We start from the raw sequence: 14,175 nt of genomic DNA on the forward strand, positions 1-14,175 counted from the left end.
TCTTTTCCCCCAGTTTGTTTGTTTTATTTTATATCATTTAAAAGACTGGCTCCCCCCCCCCAAAAGTCCACGTTATCATCTCCATCATATTTTTATTATTTTATTTTATTTTAAATTCCATCATTCCTTTAGGCCAACAACCTGGCTTCCACCTCCACCACCAGTGCCACTATTTCCTTAGCCAACCCTGAAGTCTCCATACTAAACTACCAATCTGCACTCTACCAGCCCTCGGCAGCATCCATGGCCGCGGTAGCCCAGAGGAGCGTGCCCCTGCAGACGGGAACGGCGCAGATATGTGCCCGGCCTGACCCCTTCCAGCAAGCCCTCATTGTGTGTCCTCCAGGCTTTCAAGGTAAGAGGCAGGACTGCTTTGGTTTCTCCTTCATATTGCTTCACTAGCAATTGTTCTTGCAATTTTGGGCAGCATTTCCCAGGCATGGCTGACCCTAGACCTAGGCAAGGCTAACTTCTTGTACCCCCTCTGCACTGATGATGTCATTGAGTCACATGAAGAGGTGCCCAATTCAGTGTCCCCAGAAGCCCAGCACGCTAGGCAATCACCTAGTTTGCCTAGTGGCTGGGCCAGTCCTGCTCGTGGGCTTATCCTGTCATTAGCAAGGATTCCATTGAGCCTGTTTGGTCAGGTCTTACAATGAAGGTAAATAAACAAAATGAGTAAGATTTTCAACTCTTATCATCCCTACAAGGAAAGGGGGAAAGGGTGCAGATACAGTGATAAATCCTTATTATTGACCTGGACGTGTGTATACCTTAGATGGCATCAGAGTCAGGGTTGTGAAGAACCAAGCCGTGAGCATGAGTAGTTGATTAATTTGGTTGATTAAGAAGATAGACAAATTGGGCCACAGCGATAAATCCGGGGGGGGGGGGAGACTTAATCATAGGGAAATTTCTCCCAGAATGAAATAAGACAGTTCTTCCTACCCCTCTCTTCTCTTATCATCCTTTCCCATCTTTAGCTGATATTCAGCTGTGTTCCTAAAATATGCTCAGTCCTCATCAGACAAATGGAGGAGGTCACTTTCTAAAAAAATTACAAAGTTGAATTTTCTACATATTTGAGGGTTTCTCTGGGTATGCAGAAGCCCCAGACTTGTCTGTGCGTGGCTCTGTTTCTCTGCCTTACCTATAGGCACTCCACCATCAGATTCACTATTAGAAGGAACCAGGGCTTAAAAAAAAAAAAAGCCTAGCAGGCACTGATTTGCATATTAGGCCACACCCTCTGACACCAAGCTAACTAGAACTGCTTTCCTGCTCAAAAAAAGCCCTGGAAGGAACTGTTAATTGATTGGAACCTTTTTTGTTAATTAACAAGGTATCTTTTATCAAATGGCAGAGTTACACATAGGAAGCATATAATAATATAAAATACATAACTATAATAATATAAAATACATAACCCAGTTGATACAGCGGGTAGACCGCCCAATTGGACAATCACCGTGAATGCTAATATCTACATTTTCAACCCACTCAATCACAACTGGGGAGAGTTCAAGGAATTCTATTACATCTCCTTTACATTCCTGTGACAGATGGAAAATAGTTTGGCAGGCGTCACCACAATTGCATTCGAGTCCTAGTATTTCCTCCTTTTAAACAACAGGTCTGCACCACTGTTCATGTTCTACTAGCCATCTTCCATACTTTATGTGGCAAGTCAAATTTTGCAAGCCTCTCATTGGTGTTAATCAGATTTTGGATATCAAGTGGAACTGATTGTATCCATGTTTGCACAGCCATTCAAAAAAATGGCGCTGTTGATTGTGCAACAGCTGTTTTAAAAACATTTATTTTATGCAGGTACTTACAAAAACCATAATTTAATCTTTTAAAAAGAGGCATTCCTCATTCTTTTCTAAAATGATGTCTACTGCAATGGTTTTTTTCTTTAGAACTGTTGATTTAGACATATGTGAATGCAAGGAGATTTTCTTTAAATATTGCAGCCTCATGTTCTTACTGTATGTTCTTACCAGAAGTGACAAAAGGTAGTGCCAGTAATTGCTGGAAACGCAGTGGTTCCTGACAATTCCTAGAGCTACCCTTGTTACTTTCAATTTTTTACCCGAAGTGATGTAGCACTACATATGACAGGGGAGACCCCCATGGTCCCACCCACAACCCCGCCACTGATTGCCAGGCATTGCCTGAAACTCACCTCTTGGTTCATCCACATAACTGTACTGCTGCAGATTCTCTGTACTGCTGGGTGATCCTGACATTCACAGATGCATTAAATAAGATATATACATTTAAATAAGCTTATTCACAGGTGCAGGATTACAGTTCAGTATAGCTGTCACTTATTTGTTAAGGGTTTTTGTTGATGGTTCATGGGGCTGGGAGACAGAAGGAATGGCCCTTTTCACTCCCTGACTTCCACTGTTATCCAAAACTAACACTGCCCTTGCACCTGAGCTCAACTACTGCCTGGAAGCCCATGCTATTGCCACCTGGCTACCTCTCTTGTCATTTTCATCCAAAGATATTAAAGCACTTTGCTGATATTGATGTCTCAGCACACTGCTGTGCTGCAGACACTTTATACTCTTTATGCAGGGTTAAAATAACATAAAAGAGCTGGAGGGTGAAATCCTGAAAAGTCTCCTGGGTCTTATTTACAAAAGCTACAAAAGGCATTTGACTATTTTGGCAATTTCTTTATCCTTGGTGATTTTTTCAGGTCTCACAGCACAAAGTGAGCGGGGGTGGCTGAAAGGGTGATAGACTGCTGGCTTCTTGATTTCCACCTTTGCTTTTAGCAATGGGCTACCTCCTTCCTTCAGAGAGCAGAATTTCTCTTTTTCAGAGCAGGCTGCTGTGTTGAGCTTGCCTTTATCGGAGAATCACTGGGATGTGGTCCCATAGATTAATTTATAGAGTTCACTCTCTTCCCGGTAGTTTGGGGTGGGTTAAATTAAAGCAATAGATTCTACTCCATGGGTTGCCAAACTTGCTTAACATAAGAGCCACATAGAATAAACATCAGATGTTGGAGGGCCACAAGACAGGAAGGAAGGAAGGAAGGAAGGAAGGAAGGAAGGAAGGAAGGAAGGAAGGAAGGAAGGAAGGAAGGAAGGAAGGAAGGAAGGAAGGAAGGAAGGAAGGAAGGAAGGAAGGAAGGAAGGAAGGAAGGAAGGAATAGATGGGGCAGGTGAATGTGGAAAGAAAGCAACTTTAACTTTAAATGCATTTTTCAAGCCACTGGCTGGCTTGGCAAAGTGATTTAAAGAGAGAAATGCCTTCTCCAAGTTGCCTGATGGGGTGGTGGGGACTTTGAGAGCCACACAATTTGTGTGAAAGAGCCACATGTGGCTCCCAATCTGCAGTTTGGCCACCCCTGTTCTAGTCCAGGAACACCTTAGAGACCAGCAGAATTTTCAGGATATAATCTTTTGAGAGTCAAAGTTCCCTTTGTCAGATAACTGACAAATATTTTTTTCTTCCTTTTTTAAATTAAAAATTAAATAGTTACAGAGTTATCACATTGTTTTGTCTGTAATTTAAATGCGATAACTGACAAAGATAACTGATAACTGACCTTTGACCCCCCCCACAAGCTTGTACCTTGGAAATTTTGTTGGACTTTTAAGGTGCTACTGAGCTCAAATCTAGATTTTCTACTACAAACCAACATGGCTACCTTCTGAAGCTGTCACATTAAAGTTATCCATGCATGCATAACACCAGCCCAAATAGGAATGCTTTATTACTCTTTGGGAAAGTGTACAGGTTCAGATTTTAACAGAACAAACGCTTGGGAAGGGTGTTCCACTATAAAAAACTCTTTACATAGCCTTCCTGTTTAAACTTGTCACATGGATGATGTTTTGGAAATCTAATCATTAAATTTATCTTCTTTCAAGAGCATGTCCCAAGATACATGGAGATATCTCTTTTTTATTAAGACTACAGCCCTATTCACCTTTGCCTGGGTATAAGTTCTATAACTTGCATAGGCATGGATTTTCCAAGTAGCTTAGAATCATAGAGTTGGAAGATACTTCCAGGGTCATCTAGTCCAACTTCCTGAAGTTCTTAGGGTGGTTTTTATCAAGAACTGCAGTTGTACTGAGTCTCTGTGACTTACCATATTTTTTCCTCTTATGATGATCCACCACATGGGAGGATGCTTGCAAACTGAAACTAATTTGTCCTTGTATATGTGAATCAATGAAGCTTTATTCACCTATTAAGGAGAACTGTTAACACAGCTGAGAATTCCTCTGGAGGTTTCAACTGCACCGCTTTCACTGCTGATGAGGCAACATGCCCTTTCAGGTTGCGTTTTCAAATATAAATGGAAAATGGCTAGCCTCTTTAGTATGAGGTGGAAACTTCAAAGGATCTTCTGGGTCTTCATAATTTTCCTATTATTTTTCTATCTGTGATCTCTTGAATTCATTTGACAGTCAAACAGATATCACTTGATGGTTCCTAGCTCAGTCTTCAGATCGACTAAATAATTCAAATGCACATGGAAAGAGTGAATATGGTTAGACTCCTTATTACATTGCTCTTTTCAGCCTGTTCCGTGTGACATAATGGTTCAAAGCTGGCAGATTCTCACTGGACTGAGGTGCCATTTACAGGAATTTAGAGCCTTTTACCTATGCTAAAAAATGACCCAACTGGTGTTGCACTGGTCAACATTGACTAGATTAGAACTTCTCTCTGCCTTCTAGGCCATTGGTCAAATGTAGATTAAATAAATGAATGAATGGCAGAACCAGTAGGTTCAAACTGATGGGAAAGAAGGGGATATCTGAAAGTTTGGAAGGGTGGCTGTTCTTATAGACTAGTTGCTCAGAAACATTGTAGGATCTCAAATTTTGGAAAATTTTAAGATAAGCATCCTTTTGTTTTTTTAGTACAAACAGTATGAAAAATAAAGGTGAATGATGCCCATCAGAGTCATCCATAGCAGCTTTTATTGATTGATTTAAATCCTTGTAATCTACTTTTCTTCCTGGCTCAAGGCAGCTTACAAATCCAGCCTGGAGAGACCCATGAGTAAGGCTTGGCCTGGATCTATTCCTGATTCTAGTATTCTGAAACTTCTACCAAAAAATGGAGTGGGCTTCTAAATATTGCACTACCCTAATTGTGTTTAAAGTTTAAGATCCCTTTTCCTAAAAGGGCAATGGAGGGCTAACTCCATTTTTGTTTCCATTTTACAGGGTTGCAAACTTCTCCTTCCAAGCATGCTGGGTATTCTGTGCGGATGGAGAATGCTGTTCCAATCGTCACTCAGGCTCCAGGTGCTCAGCCCCTTCAGATCCAGCCAGGACTCCTTGCACAGGTAGATTAATTTTTCTAGGCAGGGCTCTTTTTTTGTAGAAAAAGCCCAGCAGGAACTCATTTGCATATTAGGGCACACCCCTGATGCCAAGAAGAAGAAGAATTGCAGATTTATACCCCGCCCTTCTCCCTGAATCAGAGACTCAGAGCGGCTTACAATCTCCTATATCTTCTCTCCCAACAACAGACACCCTGTGAGGTGGGTGGTGCTGAGAGGAATCTCACAGCAGCTGCCCTTTCAAGGACAACCTCTGCCAGAGTTATGGCTAACCCAAGGCCATTCCAGCAGGTGCAAGTGGAGGAGTGGGGAATCAAATCCGGTTCTTCCAGATAAGAGTCCACACACTTAACCACTACACCAAACTGGCTCTCAAGCCAGCCGGAACTGTGTTCCTGAGCATTGCTACTCAAAAAAAGCCCTGCTTCTAGGGCCATTTTGTACAGTACTCAGCTATAATATGAAGAATCTCAAGTCCGGCAAATCTTATATAAGAATAAGAAATATGAGCACACTCCTGAGTGTGGATTATGAGCTCTAGTGTATGCATGATGGATTCACTTCTCTTTTGCCAGCTTTTTCACCCCCTTTGCTCTTTTTCTCATGGCATCTTGAAAGCATCACACAGACACAGAAAGGCTGTCTACCTGCATTTTTCTTGTATTTATTTGCCCCAAGAGCGAAATTAGGTATTACAGATGGACTGGCTATGTGACATTTTGTCTTCAGTATATTAAGGGCAACCAATCAGTTGTTGTTGTTGTTGTCATCATTGTCGTCTTCTTCTTCTGCTTCTTCTTCTGCAGCAGCAACAACAATAACAACATACAGTATTTATAGACTAGCATAACTGGTACCCCTTCTCAGGGACATTCATCCCCTTTTATCATTGTCTTTAGTAGGTAAAGATTTTTTGTTTTGTCTGGCTTTCTCTCAGTCATCCGAATTACCTTCCTGCCCTGTGTTTCAATGGCTGTTTTGTGGGGGTTGAGATGCATTTAGTAGTTTTGGTTTTAATTGGTTTTGTGAAATGCTTTTATAATGTTTTATTTTTAATTGTTAGCTGCCTGCAGAGCTTTTTTTTGTAGCAGGAACTCCTTTGCATATTAGGCCACACACCCCTGATTTAGCCAATTCAGGGCTCTTAGTACAGGGCCTACTGTAAAATGAAAGAAGATTACATTGGGGTATATGGCCTAATATGCAAAGGAGTTTCTGCTACAAAAAAAGCCCTGGCTGCCTGCATGACCCTGATTAGGCAGAAAGCCAGTATATAAAATTTGTTAATATAATAAATGAATAAATAAGCAAAAAGACAGGTGTCCACCCCAAGGAGATCTCAGTGCAATCCAAATTTCCACTGAAGGGGAAGACAACAGGAAGGTAGGAGGCTGTCAAGACAAAAGCTAGGCTAATAGGAGAAGAAAGTGAGCAAATGCAATTGAAACATACTTAAGTGAATTTCTTTTAAGAGTTGGAGTTGAATGGTTAAGGCACAAGCTTCACCCACACAAAAAGAGGCTTTTGCAAGGGAGCATGATTTGTATCTGAAGGGGAGAGGTGGTACCACAAAAGGTCTTGTTAGGGAGTTGGAGGAAGAATGGGCAGCAGAAGGGAATGGGAAGAATGTAAGAATTCTGGAGGATTCTTGAAGGGAAAATGTATATTGTACTAAATTTTGAGGTAAATCAGTAACTCAGATGTAGAGGGTTGGATCCAAAGTTCTTTTTTTCACTAATGGAATGGCAGAATGGGGCTTTCCTGCCTCAGCTACAGCCCTCTGGTCACTCCCAAATCCTGTTCCTAGGGGCAGGGAACACTCAGGAACAGAGTGAAGTGCAAAGCAGGCATTTGCAGTGGGAGGGTGATCAGCAGAATCAGCCTTCCTTCTATTAATGGATAATTTGGCCTGGATCCAAACCATAAAGGTACAATATACACACAGAAAACAAATGTATAATTTTAAATTTCATTAGAATAAAAAATATCTTTTAAGCATTTAAGCAATTCAACCATAAATACAGAAAAAATGTTCCATGGGAAGGGCTTAACATTCCACCTATAACTCCCATCAATTATGTAAAATAATCCCAGAAAAAGACCATTTACTTAATTTATTTTATAAGATTTATAAGGCTATCTTTCTCCCAACCAGCTGCCCTCTTTCTCTATGAATGGTCATTTCACAAATGAATAATTCTTGCTTCCTATCAAGTTCTGAATAACCAGGGTGAGGTATTGGGTGGGGTGTGGGGAAACACCTTTCTTTTGGTATAACTCTTTGGATGAGCTGGCTGAAGTTCAGAGTCTTTCTGAGTACTAAGTCTGTGCCAGTGAATCTGCTTGCTAATCCCTGGTTGGGGTAGTGGATCCACCATCTCCACATTCTGCTGCCCGCTACTGCTCCAAGTGGTGGTGGTGGGGATTTTTAAAAAATCTTGACTGCTTTTAAAATCCTTGACTGTGTTGCCGTCTGTCTAGGAAAAATCCTAAAAGTGTTGTAGGATAACTCTAGGAATCATGTCATGCCTGCCCCTGCTGACTCGGAGCAGGTGCCTGCTTCAGACCCAGCCCCTGCTGTGCAGATGCCTTTACCAACATCGGACGTAAGTCCCGAAGGAGCAAGCCAGCAGCAGGGGCCACCTGGAACCGATCAGGCTACACCAAGCACTAGCTCATCCCCTCCTGAATCACCACCACCTGGAGACCGGCTACGCGAGAGGAGACGGCTGGAGTTCAGGAACAGGCGTAGAGAGGCACGCAGGCGTGCTAGGAGGGATCTGAGCCCAGAATACTAACAAGCTAATTAGCCAGCACAGTATATCTGGAATCCTGGCCTCAGTACAAACTGTGCTGGCAACAAATGATCACCCTCGGACGTGACCGCGCCCTGCACCCTCTTGCCTGCTGAGCAAACCTGTCTGTTCCCGACCCGGCTTGACTTTTGGACTGGACACTGGACCCTGCTTTGACTCTGCGACTTGGCTAAGTACTTTGGATATATTCGGCTTGCTTTCCCCGGTTATTGACCCTTTGCATTCCTGACACCGTGCTTTGCTACTCCCTTCGGCTGGACTGATTTATGGTGAAGACCAATTAGGACTGTTAAGATAACGCTTGAGCTCCCTTTGCAAGCACTACAGACGGCAGCCCGCGTCCTGGCCGATTGCCAGGGCAACAGAAGCTGCCCGTCGCTGCCTGCAGGTCTGGGTCGTGACAAATCACTGGAAACTCTATGGAATCACTGGAAACTCATTGTGTCTCTGCTGTCCTTGCCCTTAGTCTTCCCACTGGTTACAAGGCTTGGCCTGGCATTCCTATCTAGGAGTGAATTAGCTCCAAGGGTTGCTTTTTCCTATGTGTGACTTGGTTCAGATGTGTGAACAGCTCAAGGTATTTGCTGTGTAAGAACTCTTTGCACTGCATGGCTGCTCTCTGTTTCTGGCACATTATAGTCTGAGTAGAAGCAATAGGTTGTTTTTGCCAGCTGCTGAGTAGAAGTATAGTCTTGCCTCACAGGAAATTTCCTGAACTGGAGATAGTGGGCTGCTCCATGTTGTTTAAAATCCTTGATTCTCCTATTTCTGGAGTAAGAAGTAGTGTTAGTATTACAGAAAGGACCATGGCTCAGTGCTTTGCTTGCATAATAGTCCAGGTCTGATCCAATTAAGATGGATTTGGAATAACTGGTATGGGAGGGATCTCTACCCGAGACTTTGGACAGCCACTGCCAGTTATGGTAGACAATACTGTCCCAGGTGGGACAATAGAGTATATAAGGGCTTCGAGCTATATAGAAATACGGGCCTCCATATACTTAGGATTTTTGATCACTCCTTGCAGTGTCCACTTTGTCTTCCAGACAAAATGGACTTGCACCAGTACATAAAACTAAATGCAGTGTGTAAGCCAGAGCATTCCAGTGTCCTTAGGCATCAGCAAGCTCCAGAATCCTGCCAAAGCCATTCCTTGGCTGGAAACCATTCCAGTGAGCTCTAGAGTTCAATCAATTTCCTTCACCAGCTGCCAGCCCACCTTATCTGGGAAAGACTGTATGGAACAGAACTTGAAGGTAGCATAATTTTCTTTCACTGAACCAAGTGCCTCCTTCTGTTCCCATGAAGAGCCTTTGTTAAAGATCTGCCTCTTGGACGTGAATGAAGTCTACCTCTGCTAAATCCTGCAATCCTTTTCCAAGTGCCACAGTTTGAAAAACTATCCTTCCATTTAGGAAGGGGTTGAATGGGAAATCAGAGTGTTCAAAAGCAGGACAAGAAAGTAAGAGGGCTTTTGAAGCCAAGGAGAGGAAAATAAATGTTATAAACAAATGTGGAAAATATTTGGACAGAAGTGCCCTGTGAAATTAGTTGGATGGTTAGACTGTTTGCATTTGTAATCATGTACAGTGTCAAAAATCAGACCCCAAAGCATAGTTGGCTTTAGTGCAGTTGGTTATTTCAGCAGACAGACTGAAAACATAGAGCTGATCTAAAATCTGTAGATGGAAAGATGAAGATGGAGACAAGTCAGGCCATGATTACGCCACTTAACCAGAGGTGAAAATTAGGATGCGGACATGCCCTAAGATTTTTAATTTCTCAACGCTGGCATCTCTTGCACTCCACATGCTTTCATATAGAGCCACTCAGCTGGTCATCTGAGACGAGTAAGAAGAAGAAGAAGAAGATATTGGATTTATATCCCGCCCTCCACTCCAAAGAGTCTCAGAGCGGCTCACAATCTCCTTTACCTTCCTCCCCCACAACAGACACCCTGTGAGGTGGGTGGGGCTGGAGAGGGCTCTCACAGCAGCTGCCCTTTCAAGGACAACCTCTGCCAGAGCTATGGCGGACCCAAGGCCATGTTAGCAGGTGCAAGTGGAGGAGTGGGGAATCAAACCCGGTTCTCCCAGAAAAGAGTCCGCACACTTAACCACTACACCAAACTGGCTGAATTATATCCAACTGAACAAACACAGATGTTTTTGTACCTTTTTTTGGCAAAGACTTTGGGAAAAGGTAAGATTAAAAATAGAAATAATCAAACTGCAAGAAAATTCCAGAATGGTGGCTATGTTAATCTCTTGCAGCAGGGCATTTTAAAGACTCATAGCACGATCGTACATAGCATTATGTCCTAAGCCCATTGACTTCAATGGTCTCTTCTGAGCATAGCTGTCCATAGGATTGTGGTGGAAACTCTCATGGACTAGTCTTTCTCTCATCAGATGCATGAATGTGTCTTTAGCTGCCAAATATAGGGAGAAATTATAAAAAGTGAAGTCAGAAGGAAATGAGATGTAGGGATTGGTGCCTTTCTTTGTAGGACATACATGTATCAAATTAACTATCATAGGTGTATTTGGATTAGTAGACAATGGTGCTTAATAATTTTTCTGGGCAAATTCACAAGGTTGTGAGACGGGGTGTGCATTCACACTACACTAACTAATGCGTTTTACATCCAGATTTTCGCTATTCTTACATAGTAAAAATCTGGATGTAAACTGCATTAGTTAGTGTAGTGTGAATGCACCCAGGGTCTCTCACTATGGCAGGAACCCTCCTGCCGGCAGCTTGCACGTTTACCATAGAATTCCCAGTGGTTCCTAGAAACGCTTCTTGGTTTTCCCCAGAAGTGACATCATGGAAGGGACCCCCAGGGTCATCTAGTTCAACCCCCCTTGCACAATGAATTGCACCATTACAGTTGGTGCCCACAGCAAACTTTCAGGGTGCTTCCTTCTTTCTGTGCTTAGGCACTGTGTATTTAAGAACTGGGGTATAAGGAGAAATTCTGCAGGTATAACTTCCCAGCAGGAGGTTGTGAAGGAGAAAGTTGACCCTGCTGAATTTCAGCCTCTCATACACTTGTTAAAAGTATACTGCTTCTGTCAAGAAGGTGGGGGGGGGGGCGGGGACAGCAGCCCTGCTTCAGGTTTTGGTACTATGAAATATTTACTTCTGACACCACAAGAGCTGGAATTGTATACTAGAGGCTGAAGAGCTGAAGCTGGTATATTAGCTTCTTGAACGTTGATTGTAGGAAATGTGATATGAAAGTTGGATGAAATGTGCTGCCTGCAACCCACAGAGCTGATGGCAAAAACCCAATCCTCATATCCAACCTTTCAGGGTGTTTTCTCCCCCCGCCCCCAAACAAGTATATCAATTTGCCTATCTGCCCAAGACAGGTGAAAGAGGGCTCTGGTTCCACTTTTTGCAAACATAGCAGCAGTTTCTTAAAAAGGCAAGCCCTAGGGGGTTCTGGATAGCTAGGAACGGGGTGTATTCCTTTTCTAAAAGCACACCAAATAAACAAATACTGGACTGTAGTACTTGTGATTATGTGATCTAAATACATTATACTTAAGAGTTGCTTTACGTATTTTCTTCTGCTCCTAAATCTCAGGTTTCAAAGAACTACATGTATGGCAAAGTTAAGTTTTTCACACTGAGGGCAAGGTAGAGAGCAGAACATGGAAACTGGGGAACAGAAGCCAGAACAGATCCTCCTTTTTCAATGCTATGAGCAATTAATCACTGCTGGAATTGACCAGTTCAACTGAAAGTTCCTGCTCTCTTTTTCTATGTCCAAAAACAGTGGGCCACAGCAGATGGGAACTCAAATAAATAGAAAGACCACTGCAAGTACAAATTCACAAAAATCACAGAGTAATCAAAATAATTTAATTTCTACACATTAGGGTTGCCAAGTCCCCTTCGTCCTGGAGCGGGGGACATTGTACCATAAAGTTTCCCCCCCCCCAAATGGCTAGAGTGTCTGGGGAAATGATAGAGTTTTCCTGGAAACGCCTAGAGCAGTCACTGTGCACTGTCACTGGTGTGTCATCTGTCATCACACCGGCAACGTAGGGGGAGGTTCCCTGTGCCGGCCCAATGTGGGCCAGTGGGTTGGGAACCTCCCGGGCGGGGAACCCCCCACCCGAACTGGGAGCTTGGCAGCTCTACCACACATCCATACAGCCAATCAATAACAATGTATGCATCACATACGCAAAGCAATGTATGCCTCAATAGTAGTCAGGGCTTTTTTTGTAGCAGGAACTCCTTTGCATATTAGGCCACACACCCCTGATGTAGCCAATCCTCCAAGAGCTTACAGGGCTCTTCTTACAGGGCCAACTGTAAGCTCCTAATATGCAAAGGAGTTCCTGCTACCAAAAAAGCCCTGAATTAGTAGCTAAAAATATCATGCAAGGAAAATCCTGTTTTTTCAGGCCAGTGTTACTAGAGGAAGCTTGCAGTCATAGCATTGTCAGCTGACTGGCTATCAATATTGGAGCCAGTTTCGGAGTCTTTCTCAGAAGCTGATTAAGGAATGGAGCAATAGCCTTACAACCTGCAAATAAAGTCAAAGATGAGGAAGAATGAGTTTTAACATGGAATACCAAAAGAATGCCGTGCTCAGTTGAAATTAACAAGAAATCTTGTCAGAAACAGAAAGAGGCTTCCATTTTGTTTTTAATATGTGCTTTGTAAAAATTGGAGGTGGTGGTGGTGACAGCAGCAGACAAGTGGAAATGGGAGCGGCAGTTGATGTAAGAGCCATCTAAACATGTGAGAAAGCAGTGTAATCCTACAACAGAAGTACTGAGATTTGTTTAAACAGATCTGAAAAGCTTGTGAACCATAAGCTCCCTGCTTGCGACCAGTGATCAGAATGTGAGCCCAGTCAGAGAGTGTTTGAGCATAACTGGATAGGCTGTTTCATGGTTGTTGTCTTGACAGGCCTGTGTCTTGAATTCTCATGACTACCCTTGTACACTGAAATCCTAGGAAAAGCTGTTCCCAAATTCTTTGCGCACCTGAATCTGTGAAGCACGTGTAGAGTGAACATTTTGAGTTCAAAATGTGAAGTTCCTTTGTGCTGCATTTAGTCGGTTTTTGTTCAGTATTGCTCACGGCCCTTGGGTATTAAGCTGCCATCCCTGGATTTCAGGAGCAAGCAATTCTCTTAGCACACACATTTCTTAAATCTGAAGGAGATTAAGTTGCCTGGTTGTGTCATGTGGGGGGAATCCAAATGTGACCCACTTGTAAAATATTATATGACTCCAAAATTGAGTCATCTGAGCAAGATGACACTTACGCACGTCTTTGGAAGTAGAGTGAGCAGAATGATTCTTGCACAGCAGTGTAGCTGCAAAACACACAGAGAGCAAGTGTGAAAGACTTCGCAGAGCCTAGCACCATTTCAAAAAAGAGCAGAGGAAAGGATTAAAGAAGGTCTACATCCTGTTTTGATAAAGCTAGCTGTTTTATACTTCTAGATGGTCATGCGCTTTCCTAATTTCTTAATGATAATGCAGTATGCATAATTTAGAAGCGCTGTAGCCTGATTTTCTGTGTAATTACTCAGAAGAAAATCCCACACTGAATTCAATAGGATTTGGATACATGAAGCTGCCTCAGACTGAATCAGACCTTTGGTCTACCAAGGTCAGTGTTGTCTTCCAGCAGCAGCCATCCACAATCATAGGGAGAGATCTTTGATATAACCTGCTGCCTGATCTTTTTAGCTAGAGATGCTGAGGATTAAACCCAAAACCTTTGCATGCAGAAAGCAGATCTTCTACCACAAAGCCATGGCCCTTCCCATGGTTCTTTTCCTTAGCATAGCCCACCCTAACAGGATTTGCCACTTGTTCCTGCACGTACTTACTTGGGAATCCATGTTGAACTCCATGTTGAATTCCAGGAAACATTTATAGAACCAGGCTGCACACAGCAATCATCCTAGGTACACTTCTGTCATGAACCATAATGAGTAATTGCCATGCACACTTACCTGGAAGGGCCCTGTTGAACATAAAGTAGTTTTAT

The 14,175-nt window shown here is 42.9% G+C and overlaps 1 protein-coding gene across 2 annotated transcripts in view; it reads left to right on the forward strand.

The window, feature by feature from the left end:
• Window positions 1–14,175, forward strand: part of HIPK2 (homeodomain interacting protein kinase 2) — a 241,329-nt gene that overhangs the window by 192,144 nt on the left and 35,010 nt on the right. The window contains exons 8-9 of one of the 2 annotated variants that reach the window (XM_060245646.1): window positions 133–355; window positions 5,211–5,332. In XM_060245646.1, the coding sequence (XP_060101629.1) occupies window positions 133–355; window positions 5,211–5,332 (345 nt within the window). The remainder of the gene's footprint in view (window positions 1–132; window positions 356–5,210; window positions 5,333–14,175) is intronic. The other variant, XM_060245647.1, reaches the window with a different exon arrangement.

This window comes from Heteronotia binoei, chromosome 8 (assembly GCF_032191835.1).
Source record: "Heteronotia binoei isolate CCM8104 ecotype False Entrance Well chromosome 8, APGP_CSIRO_Hbin_v1, whole genome shotgun sequence".
NCBI lineage: Eukaryota > Metazoa > Chordata > Lepidosauria > Squamata > Gekkonidae > Heteronotia > Heteronotia binoei.